At 35.9% G+C, this 23,939-nt stretch overlaps 2 protein-coding genes across 3 annotated transcripts in view; both read right to left on the reverse strand.

Annotated features, from left to right (window-relative positions):
* Positions 1 to 10,759: 10,759 nt before the first annotated feature.
* EPGN (epithelial mitogen) lies at positions 10,760 to 19,515 on the reverse strand. Of its 2 annotated transcripts, XM_077143174.1 has the most exons (5): positions 19,419 to 19,515; positions 18,808 to 18,897; positions 16,299 to 16,419; positions 15,235 to 15,387; positions 10,760 to 13,574 (listed from the first exon to the last, which is right to left on the reverse strand). In XM_077143174.1, the coding sequence occupies exons 1-5, from the start codon at positions 19,459 to 19,461 to the stop codon at positions 13,520 to 13,522; spliced, it is 462 nt and encodes a 153-aa protein (XP_076999289.1). In that variant the 5' UTR covers positions 19,462 to 19,515; the 3' UTR covers positions 10,760 to 13,519. The 2 variants fall into 2 exon arrangements, with proteins under 2 accessions (XP_076999289.1, XP_076999290.1); XM_077143175.1 differs by lacking the exon at positions 15,235 to 15,387.
* A 92-nt stretch (positions 19,516 to 19,607) lies between these two features.
* Positions 19,608 to 23,939, reverse strand: part of MTHFD2L (methylenetetrahydrofolate dehydrogenase (NADP+ dependent) 2 like) — a 154,776-nt gene continuing 150,444 nt past the window's right edge. Inside the window, exon 7 of the mRNA XM_077143172.1 lies at positions 19,608 to 19,711. Within this exon, the coding sequence (XP_076999287.1) occupies positions 19,677 to 19,711 (35 nt within the window). The 3' untranslated portion in view covers positions 19,608 to 19,676. The remainder of the gene's footprint in view (positions 19,712 to 23,939) is intronic.

Genomic DNA, 23,939 nt, shown 5'->3' on the forward strand with positions numbered 1-23,939 from the left:
TTGTTTTTCAATTTCTTGCTCTTATTTTATGGATTGGTTCCTTCCTTTTTCTCTTTTAACATTTAAAACTATTTCTTTTAAGGGCCTTTTAGATCACACCTACCTCTATTTAGATATGAATTTTACATTTCTTGGGTCTATGGACTTTCTTTCCTCTGAAATCTTTCATGTGTTTTATGATTTTTGTTCATAAGCTCATCATCAATGGGAAATATTTTCTCTGGAAATATTTATGGAGACTTGGTTTTGGAGACTTCCTTATGGGACATTTCATAGTGGATTCTGTTTAGATGCAAGGAAGGACTCTGATTCTGAATCGTCTTCTCTTTTGTTTATATTAGATTTCTCATTTTGGAAGTCCCATACCTTATGGATAATGGGATTTCAGGCCTCTATACTTATTCTTGGTATATCTTAAAGCTCTGATCTCTTCAAGTTGATTGTGTTTCTACCCAGAGTTTAAAGTGAGTATTCTGCCTCCTACTGAGACCTCATCTGTCTGGTAGAGATTTTACGGTCCCTGTTCATGAATAGAGCAGTGCTTTCCCAGCTCAGGACTCTACACATCTTCTCATGAGATGTTAACATTCTAGGCCCTAGAATATTATATATAATGTCATATCTGGCACAGGTTCCACCCATTATCCCTTTCTCCATTATAGCGTCAACTTCTGTTACATGGCTCTGAGAACACTTTTTCTTTTTGACCCTTTATTTCTTTTGAATTTAGTCATGCAGTAGCAATTTATGACACTAACATCAATTTTCAAATTAAAATATAAGCAAAAAACTCATATAACTCTGGTGATGCCAGAGATCATAGAAAAAGAACTTTACGGAGTTATGTTTTGAACCTCAATGATGGCATCAGATTCCACGGCTGTGTTAAATGAGAAATACTGCACATACATGATGCATACTTTTGTTGTGACAAAGTGATATTGTTGAAATTCATTGTTGTATTTTATGATTCAAAGATTTCAATAGAACTAGTATTTCAGTAGCCATCTGTACTGTTGGACATCTGTTTCTTGAATCTTGGACCACATTTTTACATAGGCAATGAAAGGGAAATTATCAAAATGAATATGCTGAGAGGGTAATAACTCAACACAAAAGAAAATATAGAATTTCACAAGTGCCTATACAACAATAGGATTTGGCATCAAATAGCATTTCAGATCATTTTCAGACCTGTACTGACAAGAATTTTTTTTTCATTTTCTCTGGCAAGAGTGACTCGAATCACATTTTTATTTTGTATGACAGTCACCTTAACAGGAATTAGCATATAAAAATCACATGGATGACACATAGCTAAAACTATGACATCATTTTGGCTGCAATAAGATTTATGCTTCTGGTTTTATTCATGCTGCTGCTCAAAAAGTGAGAACAAAGTACTCACGTAAGTTTGAAGCCAAAATATCTTGTGGCTAAATTTTACATCAACATTTATAACCATATATTTTGAATAAGAGATTTTTAAAATAATCTGGTGCAGAATTAAAAATTTTTTTCGTCTTTTGGAACTATAAAGAAAAAAATAACAGGGTTAAAAGGAATAGTCTCCTTGTGAATAAGAGGATTGTATCGTTGCTTAGTGTAGAATAGTATTATGAGGAATATAAATTCTTAGGCACTGCCTCTGGAATTCTAATTCTCTTGATCTTCGTCGCAGCCCAGGAATCTGCACTTTAAGAAACACACCCTCTATGTGATTCCTGAGCACCCTCTATTTTGAAAATCATTGATAGAGAAGCTACAGTAAAGAGCATAGCAGTCAATTCCACAAGACAGGCATCCAGAGTGTACAGATTTTAGTGAAAGTTTGCCATTCCCTTAATTACTTCTAGGTCATGTCCATTTATAGAAGAACAATTGATATTCACAATAGTTTCATCTAAGCTACACATTGCAAAGGCAAATGATATTCAAAATATTCATAAGCAGGATCTGTAGGACTCAAGAACATGGATGGTTTCTCAAGGAGAAATGGCACCACAAATTAACTGCAATACAAATGAATTTAAAGAGGAATTTGGGGACTCATATGGGATTTTGTAAATTAAGCAACCCTAATTAATATATCTGATAGAAATTGCTTACCATTCCCTCATGAATTAGATAAGAGATACACCAAATATTAAAATTTACCATTTGAGTAATCAGATTGCTAGAATGATAAATTTTTAATTTATTATTTAAATTTAAATATATTTCAAATAATTTAAATAATATTATTTAAATTTGAATAATAATTCTAGTAACCTGATTACTAGAATATGACCTGCAGAAATAATCAGTAAAATGAATAGCTGAAACTACATGCAATCAAATTTGTTATTCATTAAAGCATTTACTGCTGGTTGATTGAACATCAGTTTTAAAATACTTGTTAAATAAGCCATTTTTTAAAACCCTATGTTATTAAAATAAAGCCATGGATTCATTTTCACTTTTTGTATTTTTAAAATTCTCTGCTGTGATGTCATTGCTTGTAATTCTTATTCATGTAGAAAAATAGTTATTCCATTTTGGATTTGAAGACTTGACAAGCACCTATGCTCCTCCAATCAGCATACGAGTAGAGCAAGTTTTTAAGGTCATATTTTATTACTTCATATTTTATTACAAATTTGTCTAAAACAAAAAAAATTTAAAACAGCTCAAATTTTGTTTTGTTTGTTTTAATACATTTTAACATTTATGCCAACTCATCAGACATGTTAAGAAAATCATAAGCCAAATTCTTTGAGGTAAGGCTTTTGGAATGAATATTAGTGCAATTACAGTGCGCAATTGCTTTGATGTGGGCTATCCCATGAGAATTGTTTGTGTCATAAATTTGACCTACAAATTTATGTGTAAACATTGTACTGTTTTACCAATCAATATAAGGACACCAAAAATTCACCTGTCTTCCTAAAAATGCCCTCACTGATTTTACCATCAAGCAGTTTACAAATTTATGTCATCCCAGATAGCACCCTTATAAGTAAAAGAAATTTAATAGCAACATAATAGGCTAAGATTAAGTTCTTTGCTTCCAGATGATTTCAAACAAAATTGGGTTGAGCTCAATTTTCCAATCATTTGTTTAATTTTAAAATGTGGGTTGTTTTATGAAGGCCCCTTGTTCAGCTTGGTTTCAGCTTGTGGTTGCAACACCTCATAAAATATTCTCAATTTATATCCAATTTACCATTCAAGGTGGCTCTGAAATTGTCTTTTGAAGGCAGCAATTTTACATTTGGTCTTCTGATTGGGATTTCCACTCTTTTAAATTAAGACATCTCTTGAAGTGGTAAAATAATCTGATGATTATCCTTCAAATGTGTATGGTAATTTTAAACTACACAGTAAGGCTGATAATTGCATGCATTTATTTTTCCGGATTTTCTTAACAAAGAAGACCAAGATTTGGGATCATTTGCAGTTCCACAACAATAAAACTGATCTTTAATTTAGTGTCTAAGTACCTCTCACAATTTGGAGATCTCTTGCTGCTTTGTCACTAATGGTTCATTAGTTATGGTTGAGAGCTTATTAATGGCTTCACTTTCAAGTTCACTCCAGGGGACCAAATGGGCAATTTCTTTTTTCAACATGACTCATGATTTTCCGTTTTTCTGAAATTTTCTTATCATAAATATTTTCTTTCTGTCTGTGTGTGTATATATACATACATTGAATTTCTTATTTTAAGTAGATATAGAATGATGTTAAAAAAATAATTTCCAGTTCGTTTGTGTTACCTGGGAACTTACTGCAGAACAGTAGAACTCAGTTCTGCTGTTCATTTAATAAGAAAAACATTTGTTATAGCACAAATAGGGCCGAGACTGAAACTAATGTGGGGGGGCAATTGTTTATGTAATCAAATGCTAAAATTTGCCACTAATTTGTAAAGCAACAAACTATTTTTTTTTTTTAATTTAGCTGTGTAGGACACTTAGCACACCCAGAAAGTATATTTTCCAGCATAGCTGCATGAATTATTGGCTGCAGTTCTCCCAAAAGAAAAAAGAAAAAAAAGAAAAAATGTGCTGCATTTTTCTGTCACTCATTGCAATGAACAAAATTTTTAGTCTTTGGGTTATCATAAAATGGATGTGTATGGATAAGTTAAGATTGTTCATATATCTTTAAAACCTCTATGGAGTAAAATATTCTGAATTTTCTACTCTAATCTTGAGTAAACTTGATAGGCTAGGGAAGATGATCCATGTTTAGCTAAGAATGGAACGTATTGGCTTAGTTGTCTACAGAAATCCAAGGATAGAGCTTGGGCTTCATGGTTTGAATGAATCAAAGGCTCGAACGATATCATCAGGAATTTGATTCTCATCCACTCTTCTCACTGCTTGTCTCTATGTAGTTTTATTCTCAGGTAGCCTGTTGCCCTGTGGTGGCATCCATGGTCCTTAGTAAATCCAAGATTTCATCTGCAAATTTAGCAATGCTATCTGAAAGAGAGAAACTTTCCCCCCCCAAAATTCCAATAAAAATCTCAAGGCTGATTTTCATTGATCTAGATTATGACACTTGCCTGTCTCTCAGTGGCAGTAGCTAGTACTGGGGGTGATGGAATGTTCTACTTGCCCTTGGGGTTAGAGGTGAGGTAAGTGCACCTTAATCATGTGCCATAAAAGTGAGGAGGATGGTACCCCAAAATTACTGTGCTGTTTTAAGAAGCGGTATCAGGTTTGAAGCACCTCACAAAAAGCTCCCTAGTCTTTCAAGCAAATGGGCTTCTGGCTGCCCAAAGCACCAATCTGCAGACACACCTATTTGCCCAGCCTTGCCAGTCCTGAATGCTGGCAGACTAGGTTATGTCTAAATCATATACTAGACAGTCCTGAACCCTCATGCTGGGGATTCTGATATGTGCCAAGTTAAATTTTCTTCTTTCTTACAGATTTCCTTTTGTTTAGTGGCCCCTTCCTTCTATTAAACGTTTTGTTAATCTGTAAGAAACTTCTTTTGCTCCTGGAAGATCTGCAGTTTGGAGTCATTTACAATGTAGCATGGACTGCTGAAAGAAGACAAACCTTTTTCTTCTGTACCATGTAAAATTAAATGAAAGTTAACAAGTTTCCACAGAGGTTAAAAAGAGGGGAATCAGTCATGCTGAAAGAAGGAAGAACTGGAACTCTCCACATTAGTATTATAAATCTATGATATTAGGATGAAAACCAGCTTGGAGTGTTAATTAATTTAGGAGGGAAAATATCATGTTGAGGGCTTCTCTTCATTTCTGTCATGACAAAGGAAAAGACAAATCTGTAAGTTTGACTGAGAGAAACTGAATCCACAGTAATGTAAGGTTCTTGAAATTGTGTCCTTAGCATTCCTTTAAATATTTGGGTAGAGAAATGAGGGTTATGACAACTTCCAGGTTCTTGAGTGCCTAATAAAATCAGAACACTTGAAATTTAATTATTATAATCTAGGTTTAGGCTAAGAGATAAGTGTGATAATTTCAAGGTACAATTAGTTCTATATTAATGCTTGTTTTACAAGTGTGAATTTACTCCAACATAAAGGAACAATTTGAGTCTAACGGGAATTTTGCCTTTGCATAAGCATTATTTTGTCTGAGGAAAACATGAGATGAATGTGGAAATCTGCACGTAGCTGAGCTGAACTTCTTAGGAATACATACACATGCCCCTCCCCTACAACACATTCATATGCTCATCTCAACCATCTACCAACAACCTTGATTCACGTGTGTATCAACCACACCCATCAACATCTGGTGTTACAACTTTCCGTCCAATTTCAGATAACACTCTGCATTAGTTTCTTAGGGCTGCTGTAACAAATTACCACAAATTTGGTGGTTTAAAACTACAGAAATGTATTCGCTCACAGTTCTGGAGTCCAGAAGTCCAAAATCAAAGCATCGGCAGGGTTGGGTTTCTTCTGGAGACTCTAAGGAAGAAAGTGTCCCATGCTTCTTCCTAGCTTCTTGTGGTTGCTGGCAATCCTTGGAGTTCCTTATCTGGTACATGCATCACATCGGTTTCTACTCAGTCTTCCTGTCACCTTCTTCTCTGTGCCCTGTGTCCTTTCCTGTCTCTTATAAGGACACTCTTCTTGGATTTAGGACCCACCCTACATATTGTGAGCTCACCTCTATCTTTACCTTAAGTACATCTGCAAAGACCATTTTCCAAATAAGGTCACTTTGTGAGGTTCTGGGTGGACCTGGATTTGGGGGAACACTAAACCCACCATACTCTTATTCCCCTCCACTGCTTCAAATAGCTGCAAATTACAACTCTCTTGACGCCCACTTCCCAAAACAAATTTAACGTCTTTTCCAAGCTAAAGTGTCATATTTATTGTAATGTTTATGTATTTCAAAACTATTTAACTTGTAAAACTGTGCTATCATTTTTGTTAGGTCTCTTATTTTTTAATGCTTCACTGATGAAGTGTTTGAGTTTTATGCCCCTAATTCAAATTTTCCCATAAGCCCTGTGGCTTTATTGAGCAGCTTTGCACAGCATGGTCATTTTCAACAACACGTATATTGTGTGATAGCAAAATTGACCTTACTGAATACCAATAAGGGTTTCAACGGGAATTTCAAATGTTCACTAATATAAGTAATGTTTATTGAATGAATACTGTATTTTTAGATATTTTACATACACTAAGAATCTAATTTAATGTAATACCAAGTGACCCTATGGGTTAGGTGTAATTGCTATCCTCATTTTATAACTGAGGAAAGTGTGATTGAAAGGATTGAAATAATTTGTTCACAGTCACAGGGTGTAAAGATGGTGGAGTTGGGATTCAAAACCCAGCTTTCTGAGATTTAGACCCTTCTTCAGATAACATTGGCCACCCTTCAGGTACTGGGTAGCAGTTCTTACACTCAGAGAAACCAGCTCTCATGGCACTCACGCTCACTTACTAGTCGAAAGCATAACTTTAAAACTCAGCAGTCTTGTGGTCAAATTCAGGTTCCTCCACTAATCACGTTATCATAGAACAAGTTACTTAAACTCTCTAAATTTCAGTTCCTCATCTGAAAACTGGGATGTGATCATAATAAAATAGTTAACATTCTTTTAATACATACTATTACCCTTTAAATATTATAAATATTACCCCCTTTCTACAAATAACAATACCCAGACTTAGAAAAGTTAAGAAATTTGATCAATAAAGCACAGTTAATAATGGGTAGAATTGGACTTAAACCCAGTCTGTTAAACTCCCCTAACCTACTGTCTTCATAGCCACATCATTCACAGAGCCTCCAGTGAAACCTTTTTCCTGGCTGGCCCTGAGCATTGAGAGAGACCCTGCATATAAATTCCATAGCATTAACTCCACTCCATGTTATGAGCTTAATGAATAAAGCCTATTATTATTTTTACCACTAGAACTTAGCCAAGAACATCAATAAAGTATAATACAATGCAGAGTAAGTGCCATTTGAGAGGTGCAAAAAAAAAAAAAAAAGATTCCGAGGGAATTAGAAGAAGGGAGAGGTGACACTTGTAAATAACAAAAATCTTCAAGGAGGAGGCAACATTTAAAAGAAAAAAAAAAGTAGGATTTTGCCTGATGGAGATGAGGATGATAAAAGATCCAGAGGGATTAGTAGAAGCCCTAAAACACAGAAAGGAATTATTGCTTCGTTTCAGAGAACAGAGAGGGACTGTTAGCTGAAGTTGATGGTGCATAGGGAGCGTTGAGACGGCAGATGGAAGGCAGACCATCTGAGGCTCACTGAGGCACCCCTTCAGGCTGGGTGAAGACTCCTTACTAAACGTGGTAGACCATGGGAGTCCGTGTGAGCTTTTGAGCAGGGAGGTGCTATATGCAGGGTTGTGTACTGAGAAAACAAATCTGGCAAAGATTGTAGCAGAGAGTGACTGAGGGTGTGGGCAGGGCAGTTTCTGAGTCATCAGACGCTGCCCCTGCCAGCTTCCAGGTGAGTGTGGGTTTTCCTAATGAGCGCATTCGTGGGCGACTCTTTGGATCTGAGAATCCGGCATGACTCTGCAGGTTTGCAGTACAACAGGGCCCTCTACGGGCGTCTTGATGACTAGATTCTGAAGAATTAATAAAGGATTTTTAAAAAATTTTATTCTGTTATCATATATACAGTCTAACGTTTCCTCTTTTAATAATATTCAGGCATATATTTCAGTGTTATTATTGTGTTTACAGTCTTGTGCTACTATCATCATCACCCATTACCAAAACATTTTCCTCATTCCAAATAGAAACCTTGTGCATCTTAAAGCCTTAATTTTCCATTCCCTATCCCCATCACGCCTCTGGCTATATATATATATGGAACTATACTAAGCAAATAGTGAACCTAAAGTTCAACCATGGGCTTTAATTAATAGTACAATTATAAGAATGTGCTCTCATCAGCTGACACAGATACTCCACCCCAAAGCAAGGTGTTGATGGTGGGGTGATATTTGGGAATTTCGTATTTTATGCATAACTGTTTGTAAACCCACAACTTCTCTAATAAAAAAAATGAAGGATCCTAAAATTAATCCAGTCAAACAACCAAGGTTGCTGACTGAAAGGCCCACAGGAACCCTGAGCTGGTAACTTAAGTGACAAGCAGGTTAGTTATCAACAGCACATACTCTTTCCAACCAAAGCTATGCAAGAATATGGGGCCAGCACTTATGTTTTTTGTGTTTCAAAAAGAAGCTAGAAAGATGCATGTTTAAAAATACCTTGATTTCTAAACATGGGCTTGATTAAAGACAAACCGTGAAAGCTAAAGAAAATGTCTGTGGCCTGGATCTGCCCTACAGGCTGTTGGTTTTCTACATCCAACATCCAACCAGGGAGGGAACGTGGAGGTCATCTTTGGAGTCTGACTTCACCTACCAGACAGGAGTATCATGGCCAAAGGGCCCGGAAATGTGAATCGAGGACCCTAGCTGAACAAGAGTATAGGTCATCTGCTCCTCAATCCTTTGCATAGTTTTTGGTTTCTTTTAAAATGTTACTTCCCATTTGGCCTCCAAGCTGGGTCACTCCCATATATTGTCATCCTCTAAAATGTATGTGGGGGCGGGGGTGTAGAAATTGAGGGTGATGTGGTGGGAAGAGAATTGATGAGATTTTTTTGTAGATGTGAAAACCACTTAGATGGCTCACTCATCACCAAACTGAGCGAGCTGTGTCTGACTCAGGGTAAAATCATGATCCCAGCCTTGTCTACAGGCTGGGATAGAGCACTCCAAGTGACCTTCTCATCCCCTTCTCATCGGGGGGATAAACCAGGGTCCGTTTGGGATCTACATTCTCTGCCCATAATGTGCACTGACCTGCCAGCACGCATTTGAAGCCTTAGCTCCAGCCTCACCCTAAGAATAGTGTGCATACCATAATAACCTACAAATGACAGCAGGAAGTTTTTGTGGTTGATCCATGACAAACATTATTTGTTTTAGATATTTTAAAGAAAAGAACCTCTCTTTTTTTGCATTAGCATACAAATCACTTGGGTAAATTTCTAAGTTAATTAGGAAATCAGCCCTCAAAACTAACATTTTTGATGAAATATTGGGCAGCAATATCATAGAGCTTAGATAATTGACTTTGACATCAAATCTACCCAGATCCATGAGGAATGTGCCACATAAAAGCTGTGTTACATTACCTTTTCTAAGCCTTGACTATACGTGGGTGTCAATGAACTAAAATAATGCTAATAATGTTCTTCAAACATAGTAAATCTTGTAAATGGTAGCTATATTGTACTTCTGCTTCAACTTGATTTGTGAATGGACTTAATACTGAATCATATTTTTATGCAGTTTTAAAGAGCTTGAGATACCATTATTTTTCCAGAGAGAAGTGAGACCTAATTAAAATCTTCTTAAAGATTTAAAACATTGCAAGCTTGATAGCTGCTTTGCTGTGGTCCTATATAAATTTCAATCTAAATGACTTATACTCCTGTAATATCTAAGACATAAAAATTACAAAGAAATGTCATGAGGTCTATAGATGAGACCTGACTAAAAAATTCAATGCTCCATTTAATCACATTCCTAATATTTATGAGATATTTCTTTGAAAGCTGTGTTTTTTGCCCAATCTGGAACATCCATCATTTTCAGCCTTGGCAAGGGAGTGAAATATAATGACTGAACACATTTATTTACATGGATTTTCTCAGTGAGCCTAGCCTTTTATTTCTTAGGAGATTAACTTCTAGGCTCTTGTCCTCCTACTGTGCGCTGATTGAATAATAACAGAATTTTGGAGCTGAACTTAGAAGATATGCTACTTTATGTGCTACTGAATAAAGCTACACCAAAGGTTTAGGCAGAAATGTGGACTCACCCAGATTAGCAATGCCAGAGTCAAACAAATTAAATTTCAACACTTCCAGTTCATCTTGGCAGATGTTAGCATCATGATGTCATGCAACCGTGATGTAAGCAGAAAGAGTGATATTTTGCAATAGTGAGCTTCTGGCAACCCATCCCATGAATGTGGGTTGCAAGATGTCAATATTTATATCATACTACAGAGCGCCTGTTGCATTCTGAGAATTTAGATGGCTTACTCAGGGCCATTCTGCAGAGAAGAAATGGGCTTGCAACATCCTAAAGCTTAAATTGCTGATGTTCACCTTGTATTTTCCTTAAGAAAAATTTTCCATTAAATATAATGAATGGATATCTTGATGTCACCAAAACAGTCATTTCAAAAGTAAAAGATTAGATTTTATTGTGCCAGAAACACTAAAAAATGAACTATGTTATATTTTTTCCCACTTCAGACATTATGAAAACAGTATACAAAAAGCTAATTTGGGAAAAAAGATACAATGACAAGCAATTATTATCCCCATTTAGTAAATTTACTGGCTCAGGAATGCCTGAGATTTTAGTGTTTTCTCTCAGCTGCATCATGCTCTAAAATTTTGAATAGTGAGGCTAGCCGTGAGTATGGATGACCTAAGAATGTGTTACACAGTCCAAAAATAAAAAATGTCCTAAAGAATCGAATGGTAGATAAAGGGAGGAAACAAAATGGGAGATGAAAGAAACTGATGAAGACATTGGCCAGTTTGGTTTAGTCAAAGATGCCAGAGAGACATCATTATTTCCTTCCTAAATAAGCCACCCCACCTAAAGATCCACTGGTTGATAGCTGAAGATACAATTCCGATGCAAGCGGTTCACTGTTAGATTTTCTCGGGGTATTATTGCACATAGAAAAATAAATAAATAAAAAGTTTTTCAGAACATCTTGCATTTATGCCTTTTTCCCACTTAAGTCCTCCTTATGCATTTAAATAAATGCCAAATGTGACTCTAGCACCATAGGAATCCCTTCTTGCAAAATTTACTCTAGGAGTTATAGGATCACAAGATAATTTTGCATTGCAGATTAGTTTCTGTACAGTTTTACTGGGTGGATTTCATTGTCTTCATACTGTGCCACAAATGAAAAATAATTGAATCTCTATTGGTTTTTTGCTTTTACTTACTTTTTAGTTTGGCAATCTGGAGGTTTTAATTCTCTCTCTGATGCTGCTCTAATTTCAATTATATTATGCTTATAATTTACATATACTTAAAGACAGCATCTTCCCCTTTTGTCATCACCTCTCCGGACTATAGAATTAATTCCTCTTTCCTTCCTCAGAACGTAAAGTGCCTCCATTGCTTTAATTAAGCTTTGTTGTTTCTTCCTGGACTCGCCTCAGTTTTTTTGTTTGTTTGTTTTTTTTAATGTCTTTTTGAAATGCTCAGGGAGAACATAGCTTCTAGGTGCGGTCGCTGGAGTCGCTGGGAGGAGCCTACGCCTCCCCACTCTTTGGTGTGATGTAACCTTTGCACACTGTAGGGACATGTGGAAAGTGCTGACACGCCAAGCATCTGCATTAAAATCCTTCTGATGAAAACATGAGGCAAGTAAAATACCTTCTACTCAGAGGAAAGCAGAATGCAAAGTTTTGCTTCAACAGTGAATGATGGGTCATCACCGACTATAAATGAAAGGCTCATTACCAGACTGCCACTGTCTGGTTTTGTAAGAATTAAAGAACTGTAAAAATTACAAAAGACAAGTTTTGTAAGGATATTCAGTTTTTATACCAATCTCATGAGCAGAAGTTCTTTACTTATTTGTACCACAATGGGTAGAGAAGTAAAAATTTCTAGTGAGTCCTAGTTTTATATTGAATCTAAACGAAAAATGGTAGATGTTATTAATTTCATTTTTTACTAACTTTTAAAATAAATTCTTAAATTAGAATTTTATAAATACTAAAATATACACATGAGATGATATACAGCAGTGTGCTTGGGGTTTAGAGGCGGGCATGAGGGTGAGGGTGTTAGGATAATCTCACCTTCAGGGCAGATAAAGGAAAATGTCTCTGTTTTTCTGTCAAATTTTCAAGCAAGAAGGGCTTTGTAGGAAAAGAAGGCAAAGCCCAAAGAAATTAAGAGGCCTGCACAGTGAATTCTATGGCAGAGCTATGATTAGGGAAGTATCCTGATTCCCAGATAGTTATTTCTTCCATTGATCTGTTTTCCCTATGTGCAAAATCTGTTCTGAAGTGGCCAGAAATGGTAAAGAAAATTTCTACATGCTGTTGACTGGTGAAAAAAAAAATCCCTATGTTCAGTTCTTCAGTTTCTATTTCAGGGCCAATTTTAGACTTTTTATTCATTAGGGAAATTTTGGAATTTTGGTCTAAATGGATGGTCACCAGGTAATTCCACTTACAACAGTAGGAGCTGATGAACAAAAGCTTTAAGGAATTAGGGGGTTAATGAGTCCAAAACGAAGTTTCATAATACATTCAGAAATAGAAATGTTTTGTCTACTCTGCGCTTGATATCCAATCATCTCTCAGTCCTCAGAAACTCCAGTTTATTCCATATTTCACAGGTAAAAGCTGAACAGTGATGAATACGATTTGTGTTTGTCTTGGACAGTCCATTTTCTTCTCTCTGGATTAGACTTCCGGCATGTATTTGGTTCACTGGAGTTGCTATAACACTGGATTCATTGTAAAGGCTGACATCGTATTCTTTTAGACATCGTGAAAGCAGCATATTTGGGACTAGTTGAATAGACTTAGAGAGGCCTTGTTAATAGGTCCAAAATGCTGTTAACAAGCACATGAGGAACTGAAGCTTGGCATTGCTTTGGCTTATCGCACGGTTGATAACTATTCCCATGAAAGTTCACATCTGACATTCACATTGGAAGCAGGAAACTCCGTCCTTCTGCAGTGAGAACAATAGCCACACAGCAACAGCAAACCCAGAGTAGGACTATGAACTTGACCTTTGTCCCTGTAGCATGTTCACTTGACTCCCATGGTACCTTAACGACTGCAAAAATCTAAAGATCAACATTGAGTTTTATCATCCCATTTCGTTGTGATCCCAACTTCCAACTTTTTTTCAAGTCAAGATTTCAGTTTTGGGTCCATCAAATTTTACAAATGTCTCCATGAAAATTCCTTCCAAAGGCTTCACAGTGGCCTCCCTCCTGAACAGACATTGTATGGTGATTTCAGTTTCAGACACCTGAAAGACAGCATTGGTTTCTTTATGAATTTGGTTTCTGTTTAAAGGCTATTGTGGATTATGTAAATGTACTGGCACAGCAGTTGCTCTCGGAGCCCCACCCAATTCCCCTCTAAATTGGGTGTTGACAGGCTCACAGCAGCATCCTTCTCCAGAGAATTGCTCTTGGCCAACGAGAAGCACCCTGCCAGGAGATTCCTGGGACATGACAAGTCACTGCTACCCACCTCACCAGGGACATCTTGCAGCCCACGACTGACTGATCCAGGGGACTAAAAGCAGACCCCTTGCCTCACTGGGACAAGTCTGTGATGCCATTTACACTCCAGACCTTCCTGTGGAAACAGCCTGAGGCTGGCCGAGTCAAAGACACATCCTGCTTAGCTGTTTTTTCTGCTCTATTCACTTTCCTTATTTCCTTATAGATTTCACCTTAGAGCACTCACAGAGTTGGACTCCATGAAAAACAGTCACTTGCATAAGAATCCCCATCTCAGATTCTGACCTCAGACAGCTGGCTTATTAAAATTAAAGGCCTCATTTCCTTTTATCTATCTATCTATCTATCTATCTATCTATCTATCTATCTATCATCTATCTACTTTCTATCTATCTATCTATCTATCTATCTATCTATCTATCTATCTATCTATCTATCTATCATCTATCTACTTTCTATCTATCTATCTATCTATCTATCTATCTATCATCTATCTACTTTCTATCTATCTATCTATCTATCTATCTATCTATCTATCTATCTATCTATCATCTATCTACTTTCTATCTATCTATCTATCTATCATCTATCTATCATCTATCTATCATCTATCTATCATCAATCTACTTGCATTTCTTGATCTCCTAGTAAAGTCTATCATGATGAAACATAGATTTGATTATCTCTAAAATGCAAATGTTAAGCAAAACACAATTTTCCTTATTTTATACAGGCGATCTTGGTCATTTTAAATATGACAATGTAGTTCATAGAGTAGAACAAGGGAAATGTATTCGCATTTTTTTCATTAATGTATCTAACTTTATTTCTTGCTATATGGATTTAAGAGAAAAGTGCTAGCATGAATATAGCAAAAACTAGGATGAATATATAAGTAGTTTATATTTTTTAGTAGATAAAGTACAACTTCTTAGGTTTTTAGCAGTGGACAGAATCTCCTGAATATAATCCAGTTGATGTCTGGGGAGAAATTGGCCCATGTTCATCATACATTTTCAAACATTTAATAGCCATTTCTTGGATTGTTCATTCAACAAATATTTGCTGAGTGTCTATGATGTGTTAGGCACTGAGTTAGTTACTGAATATAAAAATTATGAATAAGATATACTTAGCCCCTACTCTTGTGAGACTTACTGTCCTGCTCACTTACAACTTTGGTGTAGGAAGACAGAGATAGATGTGAATGGAAATTGTAAACTGGGACTGTCTGTTGCTACCAAAGACAGATTTTATCAGTTCTCTGGGTTTATGACAAAAGACATCAAAACAAATAATAGTGTAAAAAGTTGCCAGATTTACAGCTACATTTTCACCACAATATTATAATTTCAATACCTGGCACACTAGAAGGCCTCGATAAATAAATTTCAAATGAACAAGTGCCTGAGTAAACTTCATATTTTGTCTTTTTCATACCTCTTTCTTATGTAGCAGTAAAAAATAGCAAGAAAACCACTTAATAGTAATCCAACACCAATCCCAATTGCAATGTATTTTTCATAAGAATCCACAGCATATGAAGTTAAGGTCAAGTGCTCACACCTTTCTCCAGTATAACCAGTAAAACACCTTTTAAAAAAAGAAAAAAATGTATAATTTAAAAACCTATGATGATAGAAGTACGAAGAAATGACCAGTTTCAAAGAATGAAAAAAATTTTCAATGGAAAGTAAGTAATTTAATATCAAATGAAATTCAGTCTGATAAAGGTAATGGAGTAGTTCTATATTTTATAATAATCATTTCATTAAGTCTCCTTATAATGCAGTCTCCCTGACTGGGGGCGAAAAGGCGTGTGGGTGCATGAATTAGTCTAGGAAATCCTTGGTGTGCTCTTCCACGGGAGGAAACCGAGCAAATCAATGGCCATAAAAATAGTATCTTATGCTGTTCTAAAATTTTATAGTCCACAAGTGTTTTGCCAAAATCTGTTTCACTTCATCCTATAATTCAGAATACAAGTGCAAAAACTGAGACTTAGAGGAGTTTAGTGAGCTATGGTTACACTGTAAGTTAGTCATGGACACAAGACTGATCCTCTGGTGATAGAATTGCGAGTCCAGTATACTGGTGAACAGAACAAAACATTTGTTCCTAACTATCTTAGAGGGGAATTTTGTGTTAATACTTTAAATGTTTAATATTGTAAGGGGCGTGTTAATCACCTGAGCATATTGTTAATATGCAGACTCTGAATCAGTAGATATGGGGTGGAACCTGAAATTCTGCATTTCTAACAAGTTTCCAGGTTACATAGGTGCTGCTGGTGTGGGAACTATGCTTTTGAGTAAGGAGAATTAGGTGGCTTAGAAAAAGACTCCTTAGAAATCCAAATACAAAAAACCTTGGTGAATCATGTTCCAATCATGCGCCCTTTTTGCTAGATGAAACAGAAGTTGGAAATGTACTGCGTGAAATACCAGAGGCATAAAATTCACCTTCTCTTGTCTCTGGGACTTGAGAAGTTCTTTGCAATTTACCTGCAGATCACTTTCTCCAGCTCATGGTGGAACACACAAACACCATTGATGCAAAAACTATTGTGGTCTTCCAGACAAGGATGTGAGAACTTCAAGGCTCTGGGTTCTTCTGTAAAGTCAGCTAGGAAAGGAGATAATATCAGATAGCAGATGAAATGGATCATATGTTTATAGTAGATGTTTAAAATATATGTTTAAAGAGACCTTTTCCTTAAAGAATGTTGTTTGGGTGCTCTGTCCTTTGAACTTTTGATTCCCTTGGCAGATTTTATTCACAGGGGTGGGGCAAATACCATTCAGATATGCCATTAATTAATTACGGGGTGGAGGTAGATTGATGATTGTTCCATTCTTTAGAAGCTATATAAGTCATAGATGCAAGTTTGCCAAAAGGTGGCAGCATTGATTCTAGTCTTAAGGGTTATTATGAGCAATGCTTCACAAATGTGTGCCTGATTACTAATAAATGTAAAAGATCTCATAAACTTTTCATTTTCCTCTTTTACAAATGAGGTCAGCACTTAGGAAGACACTTATGAGGTCACGAATGTGATTTCACTACCCCACCCCCCGCCCCCCAGAGAAGATTAAGGTGAGAATCTCCTCTTCCCTTTATGTACATGGCCAGAAGTAGCTAATTGAAAGGGGGGTGTTTTCCCTCAGTAATTTCAGAAGAGGTTCTGTTGTGACCTATATGAGAAGCCAGAAACAACTCATGGCTGGGGCTTAACCTAGTTTAATGACAACACCTTTGTATATTAAGCAGGCATTTTACGCAGTTGAGAGGTGTGCGAAAGATTAAAAAAGCCATGGTCTTGGAATTAGAAAGCTTGGATTTTCAGTGCTAGCTCTGTTATTATGTAAGTGATATTGGGCCACGTATCTTAACTGCATGAAGCCTCAGATCTTGCATCCACACAATGAAATTGTTGGACTTGCTGACTAAATTCTCTTTGGCTACTGTGTCTTCTTTGAATTGCCTGGCTTGCTTCCACTCCCTTCCTTTCATTTCCAGTCTAGCTGGGATTTCCATCCGTAATAGCACTCTGAAAGAGAGATGGAAATCCCAGGGATGGACCTGTCCTGTGTGGAGCAGACAGAAATAAATGAGTAAGCTAATAGCCTCGCTGAGAAAATGTTTTTGTAGCCAAGTGTCCAGAGACTCCCTATAGGTAGCCTCCCTTTAGAAGGCAAAACGTTTGTGTTTCATAATGCTTATTCCTGGTTCTCTAATGTACTAAAGACATATACTGATAACATCCTGGGGTTTATGCAGTGCAAATGACTCTTCAGTAAGACCCACACAATTGAGCCCTTTTGGAGTTATTCTAATTAGTTACCGATGCTTGAAAATTTTTTCAGAAGCAGAACAATTGGTATTTTACTTTGTCATTGTTATGAATAAACATAACACCTCATCTTTGTTTATCATGCTACACCATATTGGCATGCTAATCAGATTTAAAAAATACTGCATATTTGTATTTAGAAAAAAAGTAGCAATTGCAGATATTAAATCTTCTGATACTAAGTTATGAAGGTACTGTGTTTTGTCACTTCATTTTGGCTTGCAAGACAAGAGAAAACATTTTACCTTAAAAACATTTTGTTAAATATTGTGTGGTGTATTTCTTTTCTCAATTTAATAATGAATTCTGAGACAGTGAGAATTTATTATTATAAATTGAGCTAAGTTCTTCCTACTTCAAGACTATACTATTTCATGTTTAATAAACTAAGCTTGAATCAGGATTTGCTAGAATACATGAGCAGTGAAAGAAGTGAGCTAATTCCAAAGAAACAGTATGCTGCAAAGTCTCATCTTTACACTAAAAAGAATATAGTTATAACTAATGAGACACTTTCATGGATGGTAAATTCAAATTTTAAAATTAAGTAAAAAGTAAAAAAATTAAATACAAGTTCTTTAAGAGAAAACAAAGGAAAAATATAAAAATAATGTATTTGATCTCTTTTTTATATTTTTATTCCCTGTCATTTGGAGCATTTTATTTACAGTTCACCATTGAGGAAGAAAAGGTGATGGTGGGCATGACTACTCCAAAGTCAGTTACTTCTAAGTAACCAGTGTTCTTTAAATTTCTACGGTATTATCCCATTCTTCTGAGGATATCTCCTTTTTCAAAGGCTCAGAGGATGTGAAGAAGTTATTCTAAAACCCACACTGATTTTGTTTTGCAAGTTGACAGATATTAAAAATATTAAGTTGGTAAAATATTTTAAGTAAATCTCATGAAATTTAAAATGATATATTATTATTATTTAAAATGAGGGACACCTAAATGTTGCTAGCATTCATATTCAGAAACAAAATAATTTATTTGATCTTCTTTTATTTGCCTGTCTGAAAATGAGAGCTGGTATTTTCCTGTCCTGGATAAGATCACTAATCTTTACATCAGGAGGCAATGTTGTGTGAGAATCATAACCATCCATTTTCAAAAGTTAAAAATAATCATTTAAATATCAAAAACTGCAAAGAAAATACCTTCTGTTTTGTTAACTGTCCAGTTACTTTGTTGGGCTGTGATTGGAGGTGTTACAGTAAATGCTGCCTCTTCAGCAAATGCCATCATTGCTATATTAAAAGGGGAAAAAGACATTTTAAACAAATGAGCCTTCTTCTATACAAGCAAAAGATGGAAAGTTATTCTTATCCTGTTTATTCCTATTTCTGTTCTATTTGTAATTCATTTACAGTTGAAACCCATAGCCCGATTAGGGCAATTTCCCCACTGTTTCTTGTTGACTACATTATAATTGTAGAAAATAGAAACATTTATTTTTTAAGAGAGAGTTGAATACATTTATATTCTAAATCAATCATAAGGGCACTATTGTACAGTAGTTAAATGTCTCAACTATTTTTAAATTGTACAAAGCAAACATTTTAGAAGCTTCAATAAAGAGGTATCAGAACACATCTGGAGAAGAACATACTTATATAAGAAACAGTGAATCCTGAGAGTCCCTACTCTGATCTTTGTCCTGAAAAACTACTGGAAGCCACCTTGTCTCTGATTTAGAGCAAATACAAATAAATTCTTTCACATTTCCCACTGATACAGAGTTAACCAAACAAAAGAGGAAATTACATACCATTGAATAAAAGATAAACAGATACAGGAACTCCAAAAGCCATTTCCTGCAGTTGATCAACAGTGTTTCTCTTTTCCTCCTAGACTGACGGGTGGAAGGTTTTTATTGAGCTCTCTGAGTCTTTCTCGCATTTAAATTTCATGAAGCGTCATGTGGCAGTTCTTACCAATTAAAAAAAATATGTTCTTCTGGCAGCAGCATAAAGCCTCCAGGCACTCACATGCTTGTCCAGGATACCAGGGTTATCTAGCAATGTGATCACGTTTTCGTTTGAAGCACTGGTTTCCTGTTACCTGTGGGCATAATCACATACGTGAAAGTACTTAGAACAACAAAAAAGGATCTGAATTCCGGCAAGACCCCATTGGTGTGAACAGAACTTTACCAGTCCAAAAGATGCTAGAGACCTATTTAGGTTTCCAATAAAGATGAATATTGTTATTGGTAAACCAGGAAACAGCATAAGCTTTTAATTTTTTCTTTTTTTTTGCATGGGCAGGCATCAGGAATTGAACCCAGGTCCCCGGCGTGGCAGGCAAGAACTCTGCCTGCTGAGCCACCGTGGCCTGCTCCATGACTTTTTAATTAAAGAAATAATCTTGAAACTGGAATCAGTTATACTAACTTTCATTACAGACTATGACCCCTTTTGCAAATCAAGCAGTTTTGCAATCTAGTTGCAGAGAACACTAAACTTGTCTAAAAACAAAGAGGCTTAATAATCCATTTTAATTTTTGCTACTTAGTTTTACTACTATGTATCAGGTAAATATAATTGTTTTTATAGTATAACATTTGCCTTTATGCTACTTTGTCATTTAATCTTTTCTTGAGTAAATGGAATATGCTACCAAGTTTGGGGAACGACAGTGCTTTTATCTGTGCCCCAATGGTCAGATTAGAGAGAAGCATAAATACCAAAAAACAAAATGAAACAAAAAAAAATACCCAAATATGATTAGATCTAAATTCTCTTTTGAAATAAAATTAAAATGACATGTGAATATGGGTTTTTGATATCCAATGAATAGGAAGTAACATAACATTAAAAGTTTTTCCAATGTTTATCTAGTTATAATTATTAAAGTGCCATTTGAAAGGCCAAAATATCAAACTACTACTATTACTTTTTATCGACTAAAAGAGCATCCCATAGTTTTTGCTTGCCCTAAATCATTGCAAACAAATATATTTTGTTGAAGTGTTGTACCTTCTACTAGGAATTTCATTTGCTTTTATTTCCCGTACCTTGAAAACCTGCTAAAATCAAGATAGGTTATCATTTGCATCATGTCCACTTAGAAAACTAGATTTATCAGAAGGATCCCTTTGCTATGCAAATGTGAATTTGGCTTTAGAAATCACACAAGAATCAGCTTGTTGAACTCATTATAACTTGAGCAATCTTTTATCAGAGGAGTCATCATTTTAAAGTTAATTGAATATATAGCATTGGCTCATTTTCATGAGCCCATAGTTTTTGCATTTTGGCAAAACAGATTTTGTATCTCTTGGTTTTTCCCTTAAAATAATTTATTCCTTTTTAAAAAATCAGGTATACATTACCAAAAGAATATCCTTTTAATGTTCTAGCAGTTTAATGAAGTTTCTCAAACTTAATTATACACTAATATTAATTTTCTCAATGTCATGGTCTTAAGATTTTAGAGTTTGGAAACTTTCTGGTAGGTTTCCACATGTGACACATGCACAGAACAGGAAAAAATAACTTTCAATATTATTTCTAAGGTGCACATCTCTATAGGAATTATTTCTGTAGACCTAAGACGACAACTTGCTTTTTGCAGCTGCTTTTAGTTTTGCTAGGTCATTGCTAATGTTCTATATGATGCTACTTTGCTTCTTCAAAATGTGAGTATTCTTAAACCATTTATTAATCAGGCAAGTTTTGGATAATATTTTTCCCAAGCAAATAATATTTGAATTATAAAAAAAAATTCTCTTTTGCACCATTGACTAGAATTTAAAAAGGATTAAATAAATCACCACAAGGATTAAATGAATTGTCACAACTCCTTTTGCAGTTTCTGGAGGGAGATGCTTGTACTGACATTAAATATCTTTATTCCTAAGACTGATAAATGGGAGTGCAGCAGTCAACTTTGTAATAACTATTAGTTGGTTCTTGCATAATGTTTCACATCTTACAAAGGGTTTTCATGTGTGCTATCTCAAGTCTAACCTCAGTAATTAGTCCAAACAAATTCAGTGCCTAACATACAGTATATCCCCAATAAATCTCTTGCATGAATAAATGAATAAACAAATGACAAATAAACAATGACAAATGAGGAATGGAGGCTCAAAAGAATTAAGCGATTGTGCTCTGATCTCACAGGGAGTTCCTTAATTATCTCCTAAAACCATGTTTTAAATTGTCCTTTTCATGAGAAACTAAATATTAAATGAACTGTGGCTTTCTCAGACATCTGGACTAAGAGAAGTGGGGAGCCCTTATTAAGCAGTCCTTTTCTTCCTGCATCTCACATAGCATTTGTCATCAAGAGATGCCACACCTGATCGTGAGATGGGAGACCTAGTCATTTATTCATATAATGAATTTAAATGATTGATGTGGAATATATAAGACAAGGCTCAGATGAAGTTCCTGTCCTTAAAGAACTTACCATTATCACTTCCAGTTTATTAGACTGCCAGGTGTTTTTAGAAAGATTCAGTCCTTAAAAGCTGAGGAAAACTGAGCTGCGTCATAAAATCATGTTCTCTCTGGGAAATGAGGATTTGCCATTTGCAAGCAGGATTTAGTCTTGTTGACTAATGTAATGAAGTCAGACCATCAGACACATAATCCCAGGTCCAAGACATTGCTCCATGTAGAGTCTATGGCCCATCCCACAGAAGATTCTAATTAGGAGGGCCTTCCTTTGCCCTTCTCACATTTCTACTATTGGCTGTTAAATAGTCTTTTCAACTGCTGCAATTAAATTATTTTCCCCATTCATAAAAGATTTAAAGCAGAAATTACGTTAGTTGACAGAAACTGTGCAGCTATATTTGGGCTCGATGTATGTGAATTTTGATTATTGAAATCTAACCATTCTCCCTATCTATAATCACTTAGAAAAATATAGAATAATTCTTATATGAGGTGATAAGAACACAGAGCTAAACAAGTCATTGGGGCCTATAAATACCTTGAACTGGGTGGGCAACGGTGGCTCAGCAGGCAGAGTTCTCACCTGCCATGCGGAGACCCGGGTTCGATTCCCAGAGCCTGCCCATGTCAAAACAAACAAACAAACAAATAATAAAACCTTGAACTCATATCAGTTTAGAATCTTTTTAGAGAAAAAGTTAAGGCAAAGTTGAACATCATTATAAACAAAAATAGAAGGCTTGCAATTCTATATCATCCTTCCATCCAGATTCTCTTTATTCTGAACTATCTCCTCCCCTCCTCTGACCATTCTCTTGGTATTTGTAATGTCTCCTCTCCTTCAGTGATACTGCCCCTCTTATCTTTTTTGTTTTCTATTCCTTTTAATAGGTACCACATGATTTAGCTTTTTATCAATCTTGAATTCATTTACTTTATTCCCTCACCTAAGCTGTTTGAGGGCAGAAACCATGCCTTATATTTATTTTCTATATCACAGAGTAGCTAATCCAAGACTGGCAGCAGTGTTCTTCCAACCTGTGTTATGGCAGATTGTGTGTGTGTGTGTGTGTGTGTGCGAGTGTGTGTGTGTGTGGCGGGGGCGGGGCAGACCAAAAAGAGTCAGTCTATGCCTTTGCTTTTGACCTTATATTTACTTTAGTAGCCATTCAATTTCTTTCTTTTTTTTCTTTTACTGTCAAATGCTTCACTCTTTAGGGATATTCTTGCCCTCTACAAATTTCTTTCTTCTATAATTTCTAACAATCATTTTTCCTACTTCTATTCTTACTACCCAACTAAAACTATTCTCTCAAAGTTTACCAAAGCCCTCTTTCTGACCAAAGCCAACAACATTGTTCCTTAGTCTCCTTTCTAAAGCATTTGGTTCTGTGAATTGCATCTACTTTTCTAAATTCTCCATTAATTTTTGTGGTTGTTGTTAACTGTAATTTTCAGATGCTGGGGCCCCCTATCTGACTTTAACGGCCTCCAAGCATTATTGAGTTAGAAAATGCTGAAGATTCCCGGGAGGTATGGCATGCACTTACACTCCTTATTTTTAATAAGGAGTTGCCTCTCCTTATTGTTTCTCTAGATGCTGCTCCTCTAGATGTTCTCCCATTTTGGTGAATTGGGCCAGATAAGTAGTATAAGTTTATTATGTTAGCGTAAGGTCTATACCAGGAAACAACTCTAAGTCATCCCGTATTTCTCTTTTCCTCTGGGGCCCCTACTGATGAATCCTAGTTAGCTTAGCAACTGGAGAGACATTAGCAGCTGTGAAGGAGGGAGGAAGGAAGAGAAGAGAGAGTTGAGTCCCAGAGTCTAGTACCTTTACTTCTTCAACCTGTCACTATCCTTCCCAGTCCTGATGACTGGGG

This window comes from Tamandua tetradactyla, chromosome 24 (assembly GCF_023851605.1).
Source record: "Tamandua tetradactyla isolate mTamTet1 chromosome 24, mTamTet1.pri, whole genome shotgun sequence".
In the NCBI taxonomy this organism is placed as follows: Eukaryota; Metazoa; Chordata; class Mammalia; order Pilosa; family Myrmecophagidae; genus Tamandua; species Tamandua tetradactyla.

What these genes read in the sequence shown, in the direction of transcription:
- EPGN (XM_077143174.1), bottom strand. Translation starts at nt 19,461, where the DNA reads ATGGCTTTTGGAGTTCCTGTATCTGTTTATCTTTTATTCAATG. An exon ending in TGTTTATCTTTTATTCAATG is followed by an intron (nt 18,898 to 19,418) that starts GTATGTAATTTC and finishes CTTTTAATATAG; the next exon opens with CAATGATGGCATTTGCTGAA. An exon ending in GACAGTTAACAAAACAGAAG is followed by an intron (nt 16,420 to 18,807) that starts GTATTTTCTTTG and finishes CTCCTTTCCTAG; the next exon opens with CTGACTTTACAGAAGAACCC.